This window comes from Hemiscyllium ocellatum, chromosome 35, assembly GCF_020745735.1.
Source record: "Hemiscyllium ocellatum isolate sHemOce1 chromosome 35, sHemOce1.pat.X.cur, whole genome shotgun sequence".
Lineage (NCBI taxonomy): Eukaryota > Metazoa > Chordata > Chondrichthyes > Orectolobiformes > Hemiscylliidae > Hemiscyllium > Hemiscyllium ocellatum.
The window spans coordinates 13,311,421-13,324,403 of record NC_083435.1 but is presented as its reverse complement, the minus strand read 5'-3'; the positions used below and the strand labels follow the sequence as shown (position 1 = coordinate 13,324,403).

The window sequence follows — 12,983 nt, the reverse complement described above, 5'->3', positions numbered from 1 at the left end:
CCCAACAGCAGTTTTCACCTTTTCAGCTGTCTCATTGGCACTGTTAACATCGTTAAGGGTAAAGTTGTCAGGGAACGCATCACCTATCTTTGGCACACACCGACCGAGGACTGCAAACGATAAACAGAAGCTGGTGATTTAGAGATTCAGCACAGAGACCGATCCTTTGGCCTAACCCATCCGTGCTGACCAGATATCCTAAAATCTAATCCCATTTGCCAGCATTTTGCCCATATCCCTCTAAACCCTTCCTATTCATAAACCCATCCAGATACTTTTTAAATGTTGTAATTATACCGCCTCCTCCATCTCACCAGGCAGCTCATTCTGTGCACACACCACCCTCTGTGATAAAGGTGCTCCTGAAGTCCCTTTTAAATCTTTCCCCTCTCACCTTAAACTTAAGCCCTCTTGTTTTGGATTCACCTACCCCATGGAAAAAGACCTTGTCTACTTACCCAATCCATATCCCTCATGGTTTCCTAAGCCTCTATAAGTTCACCCCTCAGCTTCTGACACTGTGGGAAAATAGCCCCAGTCTATTCAGCTTTTCCCTGTAGCTCAAACCCTCCAAACTTGGCAATATCCTTATAAACCTTTTCTGAATCCGATGTTTCACAACATCCTTCAATAGGAAGGAGACCAGAATTGCACACAATTTTCCAAAGGTGGCCTAACCAATGTCCTGTACAGCTGCAACATGACCTCCCAACTCCTATACTCAATGCACTGACCAATAAAAGAAAGCATACCCAAACGCCTTGTTCACCACCCTGTCTACCTGCGACTCCATTTTCAAAAGGAACTATGATCTGAGAAAAAAAGAGCATAGTGTTTTCACACCGTCAACCCCTAACTCCCAGAGTACACAGCACTCAGCACGTGGGGGTGAGAAATCACTGAAGGCAATCTACGCCAAACAAGATCTCCCCAACGTCAGCACAGTTAACCGCTCAAAAGCTCCTGCACCACACACTATTTGACACTTGACATTCAAACTGAAGAATATCCTTCCCTGTTGCCTGCCCTTTTGGAAAATAATTAAGAAGTTCCCAACCCTTCAGAGAACATTCCTTCCTCATTGCTGAAATGGAGTTTTTCCCAACCTGATCAAGGCATCTCCTACAACCGGTGAAACTGCTCCTTAAAGTACAGATACAGGGACAGCAACATCCCCAAGGAACAAGCCTCCAACTCAAACCTGTATCAGGAAACATCAGACACTCACACGGTGTGCTTGGAATCGTGTATTTTGGACACAGTTCTTTCAGCAAAATATCTTGTGGTGTCTGCAATTAAAAAAAAGTTGAACATAGGTTTAGTTGTTTACTTTTGTTTCCTGACAACACACACAAGGACGGACAATCACTGATATTTCGATTGAGTGTTATGTGCCTATGGTGCGAGGAAGGGAGGATAATGAACAGTGGTGAAAGGGGTTCAATGAAAAAAAAAGGAAGAATATTTTAAAATCCTTTAATGAGACATGAGTATCCCTGGTAAGGCCAGCATCCTGAATGGCTCTGGTGAGGAGTGAAAGGCCAGCCACAATGCTGTGGGTCTGGTCAACAAGAGGAACTACTATTTAGGGTGTAGGTTTGCTCGCTGAGCTGTAGGTTTGATATCCAGACGTTTCATTACCTGGCTAGGTAACATCATCAGTGGTGACCTCCAAGTGAAGCGAAGCTGTTGTCTCCTGCTTTCTATTTATATCTTTCTCCTGGATAGAAAGATATATCTAGGAGAAAGATATAAATAGAAAGCTGGGACAACAGCTTCGCTTCACTTGGAGGTCACCACTGATGATGTTACCTAGCCAGGTAATGAAACGCCTGGATATCAAACCTACAGCTCAGCGAGCAAACCTACACCCTAAACCTCAACCTGAGCCACAAACCTTCACAAATCTTGCAGGAACTACTATCCTCATATGGTTCAGTGGTACCCATAGGCCTTCACAAAAATTGATGATTGGCTGTGAACCTATGAGAGCTTTTCATTGTTTTAATTAAATTTAGTTACACCAGAAGATGTGGTGAGATGTGAACCTGTTCAAGGTTTGTGTAAAGATTTGTAGGTCAGCTGCCAGTTGCCGTGGTTAGCCGAGCCGGGAAGTTTGATTTACAGACGTTTCGTCCCCTGTCTCGGTGACATCTTTGGTGCTTAGGGCCATTCAGTGGTCAGCTCTGCTGCCTCAGTGCCAGGAACCCAGGTTTGATTCCAGCCTCTGGTGACTGTCTTTGCGGAGTTTGCACATTCTCCCAGTGTCTGCATGGGTTTCCTCCAATAATCCAAAGATGTGCAGGTTAGGTGAATTGGCTATGCTAAATTGCCCATAGCATTCAGGGATATGTAGGTTAGCTATATTAGTCAGAAGTAAATATAAAGTAATAGGTTAGGACAATGGATCTGGGTGGGTTGCTCTGAGGATCAATTTAGACTTGTTGGGCTGAATGTTTCCTCAATGTAGGGACTCTACGCTTCTATGTTTTGTAGCCTCTGGTGAAGCATTGCTGTACTGTGTCTTCTAGAATTTATTTGGTTCTGTTTCTGCTGCTTCCAGTTGCCAGTTCCAGTTATGTGTTGTAGTGGCCAGTATATCGGGTCCAGGTCTATTAGTTTGTTGATGGAGTCCGTGGCTGAGAGCCATGCTTTTAGAAATTCTCTGTCTGTTCTATGTTTAGCTTGTCCTACAATCGTTGTGTTGTCCCAGGCAAATTTGTGGTCCTGATCATCTGCAGGTATGGCTACTAGGGACAACTGGTTATAGCATTTAGTGGCCAGTTGGTGTTTGTGGATGCAGATTGCTAGTTGTCTGCCTGTTTGCCCTATAACAGGTGTTTTCTCCACACCCACCCAGCCAGTGTTAGCCTGGGCTGGTGACTTGCTAGTCCAGTGACATTACCACTATGCCACCATCATCCCCCCTGTCAGCCAGGAGAAAATATTCCACAGTCTCAGGATATCCCTAAACAAAAAGCAATGAACTGATTTCATGCCTCAACCTGGTTTGTGCACAGCAACCTGCCATAAGCAGGATTGATTCCACTGGTAGGAGAGTCTACGACCCGAAGGCACACCCTCAGATCAAAGGGACACCTCTTTAAAATGGAGAGGAGGAGGAATAATTTTAGCCAGGCGGTGGTGAATCTGTGAAACGTATTGCTGCAGGGGACAGTGGAGGCCAAGTCATAGTGTAGTTAAGACAGACATGGATGGGTTCTTGGTTAGTGAGGGGATCCGGGTTATGGGGAGAAGGCAGGGGAATGGAGATTGTGAAACAAATTGGCCATGATCAAATGGTGCAGCACACTTGATGGGCTGAAGGGTCTAATTCTGCTCCTTTATCTTATGGGTGTTACAGTCCATGTGATCTGGTCAGGAATCCACATTTGATGCAGCAAGGGTTCTCGTAGTTGTTGGATCTTTCCAGTCATCAGACCAGGACCTTGGCCAGAGCACTGCGCCTCATGACTGACACTGGACTGTCATAACCTTGATCTTCAAGCTCAAAGGTCTGGTGTGAAGTTCCCATACACAACTTTCCAATTCCACAGAGAGACTGACTCTCTGAGCTACTGCGACAGACACTCAGCACAGAATAGTTAACACACAGCAAGTCGGTGGTATTATTGCTGGACTGTTACTCCAGAGATTAAGATAACATTCCGGGTTCAAAATCCGCCACGGCATTTGGTGGAATTTGAATTCAATGAATATCCAGTATTAAGAATTAAATGATGACCATGAATTCATTGTCGATTGTCAGAAAACCCCATCTGGGTCACTAATGCCCTTTAGAGAAAGAAACTGCCATCCTTACCTAGTCTGGCCTACATGTGTGACTCCAGACCCACAACAATGTGGTTGACTCTTAACTGCCCTCTGGGCAATTAGGGATGGGCAATAAATGCTGGCTTGGCCAGTGATGCCCTCATCACGTGAATGGATAAAGAAAAAAAAAAGGTAACAAGCAACCATACGAGACATTGTTCAAGGAAAAGTTTGTACACAGCCAGGAAAAAGTGACAACTGCAAATGCTGGAGGAGTTGAAAAATGGTGGTGCTGGAAAAGCACAGCAGATCAGGCAGCATCCGAGGAGCAGGAGAGTCAATGTTCCAGGCATAAGCCCTTCATCAGAAATCTTATCCATGCCCCTCATGATTTTATAAACCTGTATAAGGTCATCCCTCAGCCTCCAACCCTCCAGGGAATATAGTCCAAGTATGTTCAGCCTCTCCCTGTATCTCAAACCCTCCAACCAGCCATACTCACCAGGGTGGTCGTCGCCAGGTCAATGGAAGGATTGCAGTATTCCTGTTCGAAGACAATTGAAGGAGAAATTCCTGACACGAATGATGTTACTGGAAGCCAGAATTTATTGGGACATTGCGAAACACAAACCTGCCGAGAAAGAGAGGTGGAGCATTTCAACTGGGGTAAAAGAGGGGAACAGCCTGTGAAAGTGCATGAGTCCTCTGACGTACAAGAGCAGGATTAGCCTTATATCGATGTGGTCAGCAATAAAGTTAAAATCCGTTCCATTAACATTGCTGTGAAATTTTTCAGCGAAACCAGCACAGGAACCTCAAGCAAGCTCCTTGATGATCAGGAAAAGGAAAACACTGGCAATTCTGGTTCATAAGGGACACACAGTTTCAAGACTATATCTGAGCGAGACATAGGCTGAACGTTGTCACAAATTTGGTTCACTTGGAATTCAGTACAGAGCGTGTAAATGGTGTTTTAAATTTGGTTTATTGCAATTTGTAAGGGGTGTTAAATATTAGTCAGATTCATCAGTGGAAGTAAGGTTTTATTAATAACTGTAATTCATTTGTTTATTAATACTGATAAGACTTTGTTGGCAGTAGCAAAGTTAATAAATAAAGGAATGGCTTTGACCATGAGGACGCATAGCCTGCTCCATGTGGGAATTTCAGGATGTTCCCTATATCCTGGATAGTCACTCGAGCAGGGAATGCCATCAGATGCAGCAGCTCATGCTCCAGGATTCAAAACTGAAGCAGCAACTGGGGTCACGGCAGTGCCTCAGCGAGGCGGAGAGCCACACGGAGAGCAGGCCAGCTAGCAGCACAAAGGGATAGCATCAGGCAGTTGAAAAAGGAATATGCAGGCAGTACAGGAGTTCCCCCCTAAATGCATCCGACTCCTCAACCAGGATTCCCTTCCTAAAACTGACGAGAACAATTGTTTGTCAAGGGACTGCAGCCAGAATCATGTCTATGGCACTGCAATTTTTTTAAAAAAATCATTTGTGGGGCTTGAACATTACTGGCAAGGCCAGTATTTATTACCCATCTGTAGTTGCCCTTGAAAAGGTGATGGTGAGTTGCTCTCTTGTTATGAAGGTGGAAGGTGTAAGGAGTACTGTACCTTTAAGAGAGTTAAAAACCAGCAGAAATGACCTGACACAGCACCAAGTGTTCTGAACAAGATAATAATGTAACATTTGGCTGAACAGCTAGATCTGGGGGGTGGGGTGGGGGAAGGTGGTGGGAGGGAGGTTTAAAACAAAATTCAATAAACTGTTCCCTGGGGAAAAGGGTTCACTTCTCAAGAACAGCTGAACAGGTTGGGCTTTAATTCATTGGAGTTTTGAAACATGAGGGGTAATCTTATCGAAACATACAAGATTCTCACAGAGGGTACTCAACAGGGTAGATGGTGAGAAGATATTTCTACTACTCAGGGAATCTCAAATCAGGGAACACAGTCACAGAATAAGGGGACCCTCAGGGGCATGGATAGGATAGTCAAAGTCTTTTCCCTGGGATGGGGGAGTCCAGAACTAGAGGGCATAGGTTTAGGTTGAGAGAGGAAAGATATAAAAGAGACCTAAAGGACAGCTTTTTCATGCAGAGGGTGGTACGTGTATGGAATGAGCTGCCAGAGGAAGCGGTGGAGACTGGTACAATTGCAACATTTAAGAGGCATTTGGATGGGTATAGGAGTAGGAAGGGTTTGGAGGGATATGGGCCAGGTGCTGGCGAGGTGGGAACTAGATTGGGTTGGGATATCTGGTCGGCATGGATGGGTTGGACTGAAAGGTCTGTTTCCTTGCTGTACACCTCTAATGACTCTAAAACTGAGATTTCTCTCAGAGGGAAGTGAATATCTGGAATTCTTTACCTCAGAGAGCTATGGAAGATAGATCGCTGATAGTATTTAATGAGGAGAAGAATGGATTGTGGATATATTGAGGAGTTAAGAAAGATGGGATGAGAAGGAGAAAAAAAAAAGAGAACTTAAGGCCTAAGGTAGATCAACCATTATCTTACAGAATGGCGAGGAAGGATCGAGGGGCCAAATGGCTGACTTGTACCCCTATTTCTTATGTTCCTCAGACTTGGGGGTGATGCCAGAGAACTACAGATTTGCAAACAATATATGTGCTTCTTCAAGAAAATACAGGCAGACAGTTTAATAATTTTCACGCGGGCAAATGGGAGTTAATTGAACAGAACCAGCTTTTCCCAGGAAAATCACAACTGACTAACTTAATGGAACTTGTTGAGGTCAGAGAGTTGGCCAGGGCAATGCAGTTAATGTGGTGAGCACAGACTTTAAAAAAGGCTGCACAATTACAGCAAAGTTACAGGTTGTAGAATATAAGGGGCAGTAGCAACATGGATACAAAAATTAGTGGGGGATAGGAAACCGAAAGCAATGGTCAATAGATGCTTTTCAGTCTGGGAGGGAGATTTGTTGCAGGTAGTCCCAGGGGGCAGTGTTGGAATCCTTGCTTTTCATGATATATCCAGACCTAGGATACAGGGCACAATTTCAAAACTTGGAAATGATATGATATTTGGAAACATTGTAAATTGCGAGGAGGAAAGTGCAAAACTTCAAAAACAGAAGTTATTGGGAAAGTTGTTGGAGTGGGCAGATAGGTGGCAGATGTAATCCGATGTGGAGAAATGTGGGATGATCGGTAGAACATAGGGAGACAGTAAAATAAGAGGGTACAACTCAAAAGGCGTTGCAGGAGCAAGTCTATATGTACACAAGTTATTAAAAAGGTGACATGGTTGGTGGACAGAGCAATTACTAAAGGAAATGTTATCCCAGCATTTATTAATAAGGGTGCAACTGTATAGAGTGAGGTGATGCAGTTGACCTCAGCTGAAGTATTCAGCCTAGCTCCGAGCACCTAATTTTAGGATCGAGGTGAAGGATTGGAAACAGCGCAGGTGAGGTTTACAAGGATGGGCAATTTCAGTTATGAAGATAGATTAGAGTAGCTGAGCCTGTTTGGTTTGCAGAGAAGGCAGCCAAGAGGACATCTGATGGAAGTATTCAAACTTACGAGGAGTCTGGAATACATACACAGAGAATGTTACCACTGTTGCAAAGATCAAAAATGAGTGGGCTCAGACTTAAAGCAATTAATACAAGAAGGGGAAAAAAAAAGTGACAGGAGGAAGATCTTTTGCGTGCAGCAAGTGGTGAGGGTATGGAGTGTGCACCGCCTGAGAGTAAAATGGGGGAGGAAAGTTGATCAGGGCATTAATTACTTGGATGTTAAAAAGGAAACAATGTATGGGGTTACTGGGCAAAGCAGGACAACGGCACTGAGTAAGATGCTCATTTGGAGAGTTGGCACATGCATGGTGGGCTGAACGGCCTCCCTCTACACACTAACAATTCTGATTCTGTAATACGTTCTATTGTTAGGACACCTGTCAGGGCTCCGGTTGCAAGAGGTGACATACAGCAAGATCTGTGCATCCTTATGTAGTAATCACAAAACGTTATGTAGGTACAGCAAGTACTTAAGAAGTTAGTCTTCATTTCAAGGGGACTTGTGTATAAAAAAAAGTATTGAAATCCTATTACAATCATACCGGACTACTACTGGAATTCGGTGTACAGATTTAGTGTCTGTACCCAAGAAAGGAATTATTGCCCTCTAGGGGACAATGACAGTTCACCATGCTGGTTCCTGGAATGGGGGGAAATCGTCCGATTTGGTAAGATTGAGTAGACTCGGCCCTTATTCCCTGAGGTTCAGAAGGATGAGAGATGGTTTTATGGAAACTTCTCAAATTCCTAGGAGGATTGACAGAGTAGATGACGCATAATTTCTTCATCTAAATGATTGCGACTCTTTTGTGAATGTGTCTACCTCAAGGTCACTTGAGCATGGAGGGGCTTCGGGATATAGAGGGTCATGCTGAAAGCTAGATTCAAGGTTGAAAATCACTTATGAGGTCAACGGAAGGGGAGACGTATTTGCAGGCCTACCCCTATTCCTTGTGCTGCAATGAACAATCCTCACACAGACATTACCTGAGTTGTTGGACATTGAAGGCCGTTGAGGGCAGAGGCCAGGATGCCTGTCGGAGAGGCACATTTCAGGATGTCAAAGTAGAAGACATAGGGTTTATCCCTTGGAAAATAAAATGCATGTGTTAGGATGCGGACTTCCAAGAAACATTGAAACATTTCTTCATCACCCCCCCCAGCACAATTGATAGGTGTCTGGGACGTCAACTGAGCGAAGCAAACAGTCGTACCCAACCCCTTAATCCCATCATCTCGTCAATGCACCGTTAGTTTCATTGGTACCAGGCAGCTCTGGTACCAAGCTTCACAAACTCACTGCCAAGTTATTTGACTGGAGGAACCATCATCCTGGAATCTACACATATTGCTAACCGGACAGCAATTCACAGGACAGGATTTTCCAGCAGTTGCTGATACTCCTGTTCTGCCTTTTGCTGCTATCTCAATCCTGAAGAATAAACTCAATATACAGAGAAGTAGGTGGTGTTTCATTTTGTGAGGAAGAACAGGGAGAGAAAATAGGGACTGTATGAGCAGAGGAGATCTATGTATCTATGCATTGAAATGGACGTGGACATACTTGTAACCAACAGGTCCAGCTGATTCCCGCAGTCCACTCCCAAACCCCAATGCTCAGGTGATACAATACATCTTGTAGCTGCAAAGTCTTTCGGTGCCATCTCCCTCTAAAACCCAGCACAGCTGCTACTTACTCATTAGTGCCAATGCCACAGTACATGCCAGTAGAGTTCCTGGGATAGATCACTTCACGTGGGTCTCCATATAACCAGGCTGGAAAATACCACAACAAACAGTCAACAATAAACACTGATAATAAGCTCATTTCAAACACACAGTCAGACTTGCTGAAATAAATGGCCAACAGGCCAGTGCCAAATGCAAATGGGAAGGAATGTGTATTTCAGAGAAAGGTGTGCGTTATTTTGTCCAATCTATAAAAGGGCAGGAGCTGATGGTTATTTGAATATATATCCCAGGTGACAGATTCATTCTCACACTGCAACCCTGTGCTGCGTAACAATGTACAGTATCAGCTTACTGAATACAGGGAGAGCTGAAAGAAATACACTCTATGTAGGTCTAATGTTTCACACCTAAACTATGATTAGTTCTAACTTTTGGGAACCAGAAGACAATAGAAGAAAACAGTCAAAAGAACTGCAGGTTCATCAGAAACAAGACAAAATTAGAAATTGCTGGAAATGCTCAGCAGGTCTGGCCACATCTGGTGGAAAGAAAGTGGAGAGTGAATGTTTTGGGTCCAGGTCCAGGTTTCAGGTCCTCAGGAAGGGTCACTGGATCAGAAGAATTAATTCTCCGCTTTCCCTGCACAGATGCGGCCAGACCCACTGAGCTTTTCCAGCAATTTCTGTTTTTGTATCTGAAAAGACATTTTGTCAAAAGTTTTCATCTTGCACTCATCAGGACAATTTGCAATGTCAAGATAAAGGTAAATCAACATTTTGTACTATGTGAGGGGAGAGTATTGATAAGTTGAAAAGTGGACACTGATTGCAAGGAGGCATTGCCATTGTGGATGCACCAGTTAATGACGACTGACAGCAAATGGTCAGTGTTATTGCAATTTTAGGCCAGACACATTGAATGGTGATTAGTTTCTAATGGCAATGCCCTGACAAATGAAAATGGTTGTCACCCATTTCCTTTTGCTGAGACAGGCACAGTGTGTACATGTTTTTTTCCCCTGTCAGTATACAATAGAGTTCCATGTATTAGTACCAATATGCACACATGCGCCACACTAAAACCCATCTGACAATATAAATTGGCTTAGCGTAAATCTTCACGCATAAGATTATTTAGCAAATGTGGTCCTATTACTATCTAATGTTGGACACTTGTGCGATTTCAAAGCATGGTCTGGTTGGGTGCAGTTCGTTACTTGCTTGTTGTGAACAGACATAAGCATGCATTGTTTGAGATAAGTGTACGTTGTTTGAGAGGAGTTGCCAGTCTTTGGGATATTTAGTCTGCATACTTGGTATCCCACCAGCACTACATTATGTTACTCAATTGAGAATTAGGCAGAACCTCTTTCTGAATGGAAGGCCACACCCTATTAGAGGAAAATGTGCAAATTGTCCTGACGAGTGCAAGACAGAGACCATGCCAAAAATGTGTGACTTTATTTTAGCAATGCCTGTACTGAACAACAAAAAGAATTGAATGCACATTGAGGAGGAGGAAATAATGAGCAGAGCTGTGTGAGGACGAGTAGGGAAAAATCAGAGGATTCATTTTGTGGTTCATGACATTTTTCGATTTTTATTGAAATTTTACAGAGAGAATCCTCCCTACGTGATAAACTATTCCTACAATCGCCATGTTTAAATTCCCATGAAAAGTTGTATAGCTGCAGTTTCATCTTGCTACCAGTTGGGGGGAGTATGGAATTAGTGTGACAGGTTTATTAGTTAGTTAGCGTTATCAAAAGAGGACACAGGAATTTTGAATGGGATGTTCAAAAAAAAACTCCTGGGAGGTGGGCGTCACTGGCAAGATCTGTTGCCCATCTCGAATTGGTCGCATGGCGGTGGTGGTGAGCTACCTACTTGAACCACTAGAATCTGAAGGCATTTTTAAGACAGCAGCAGTTTGGTACAAAATGTGGCTTGCCTGGTAAATTCAAAGTGAAATTAAGAATTTGACTCATTGCTGTGGGTCTGGAGGAGGCACATTTAGGCCAGATCAAGTGAAGGCGGCAGATTTCCATCCCTAAAGTACATTCAGGAACCAGATGGGTTTTTATGACAACAAGCTTCATGATTATTAGTATCAAGAATAGTTTCTCTAACTCTACATTTTACGAGCTGAGAGCAAATTTCCAAGTTGTTGTGGTTGGACTTTAACTCTTCTCCTGTTGAGATCAGTCTGCAGTCCAAAAACAGTAATGTGACCACGGCACCATCAGGCCCAGAGGGTGTTTGGGGGTAATTTGGGGACAGAAAGGCAATCTGAAGTGCCCAAGGCAATGGGACAGAACTCCTCTTTTTCAGTAGAGTCACACTGATCCCATGATGCAGTTGATCAAATGTCCAAAGGTAAGAAAAGGCCATGTTCTAGCCAAGAAATGTTATCATTGAAGGTGAGGGATCCTTGGTGGCTCTCTCAGTACCAGCCCCTTTTGCAAACAGAACCACTTTATTTAAAAGGAAGAACAAAAAGCAGGATGTCTCAGTGCCACGAATTAACTGGTCCCTGCCCTGTCCTGCTGTGTAAATATTAGGCAGGATTCCAAAGATGTTCGTGTTTGTGTCATAAACATTCACTGAGCTCAGTCTTTGTAGCATTCACAACCCATCCAACAGTGTAAACATCCATAAACCACCTTGCAAGTGGTGTTCTATACCTGTTGAACAGATTTTCAAACTCTCCTGGGAAAGTCTAAAAAGTGATGGAAATTAAGGTTCAGCCAACTGCGGTGAGGGTGGAGTGCAGCTTTTATTTGCAATTATGCAATCAACTAATGGTGGTGCTTGACTGTTGAAAACAACAATTGTCTAATTCATCTTGCAGACATTAAAACACATTGCATCAAAACAGGTGCTTTGAGTGAGACGATGTCAAGCTTCCCAAGTGTTCTTGGGGCCGCACACACCGAACAAGTAGGGAATGTTTCATCACACTCCTGAGTTGTGCCTTGTAGATGGCAGATAGGAAACAGGGAGGTGCATTATGCATAGCAGAATTCCTAGACTCCGCCAACACACCATACCAGTGTTATTGGTCCAGATTAGTTTCAGTAATGTGGATTTTATGTAGGAGATCAATTATGATTGGATCGAGTGGTGAAGGAGGATTGAGAGGCTGAGTGGCCTCTTTCAGAGTCCATATAGGAGATTCTTATAGATAAACGAGGTGCAATTTGTCTTGATGCTCTTTGGGTAACATACAGAGTGAGAGAAGGCATAACAGATAATATTCTTCCTCTTCCCCAAAGATTGGATCCACTGATCACCTGCCATCTTAGATCAAAAGATACGAAAGTCACTCAGGTGTAAAAGGTTGGAGTGGAGGGAGAGAAGGTCTGCGTGTGATGGAGGAGGCCACAGGGTGGGAGTTTAAAATCAGATACAACAAATCATGGCAATATAGTGACTGAGGAAGACAAAATTAAACCCAATGCAATACTTACCCAATATCCCCACGACCATGTAACCCAAAATGAAGACCATAAACAGCACGCAGCAGATGATGTCAGTGCAACTCCTGCAAGCAAAAGATGGACAGAGGTACTGGAGTTCATAACCAGAGAAAAAAAAATCAATGATTGAAATGTCCGCTCAGCACCTGGAGAGCACTGGCCCCCAGATAGCTCCACAGATTGGTACCATCCAAGGGCTTTGGAGACAGTCCATCAATTTTATGTTTTATTTATTCATGGGATGTGGGTGTCACTGGCTAGACCAGCATTTATTGGCCATCTGTAATTGCCCAGAGGGCTGTTAGGAGTCAACCACATTGCTGTGGGTCTAGAATCACAAGTAGGCCAGACCAGTTAAGGATGGCAGTATCCTTCCCTGAAGGACATTTTTTCACTGACAATTGACAATGGATTTACAGTCATCATTAGACCTCTAATTCCAGATATATTTAATTCCACCATCTGTCTTGGAGGGATTTGAAA

General features: G+C 43.6%; 1 protein-coding gene across 2 annotated transcripts in view; it reads right to left on the bottom strand.

Moving 5' to 3' along the window:
- The window catches only part of slc44a4 (solute carrier family 44 member 4), a 91,923-nt gene that overhangs the window by 27,717 nt on the left and 51,223 nt on the right, over window positions 1–12,983 (bottom strand). For both annotated transcript variants that reach the window (XM_060850334.1, XM_060850335.1), the window contains exons 3-8: window positions 12,492–12,565; window positions 9,028–9,106; window positions 8,318–8,417; window positions 4,277–4,405; window positions 1,229–1,289; window positions 2–110 (exon numbers count right to left, since the gene is read on the bottom strand). In XM_060850334.1, coding sequence (XP_060706317.1) covers window positions 2–110; window positions 1,229–1,289; window positions 4,277–4,405; window positions 8,318–8,417; window positions 9,028–9,106; window positions 12,492–12,565 — 552 coding nt within the window. The remainder of the gene's footprint in view (window position 1; window positions 111–1,228; window positions 1,290–4,276; window positions 4,406–8,317; window positions 8,418–9,027; window positions 9,107–12,491; window positions 12,566–12,983) is intronic.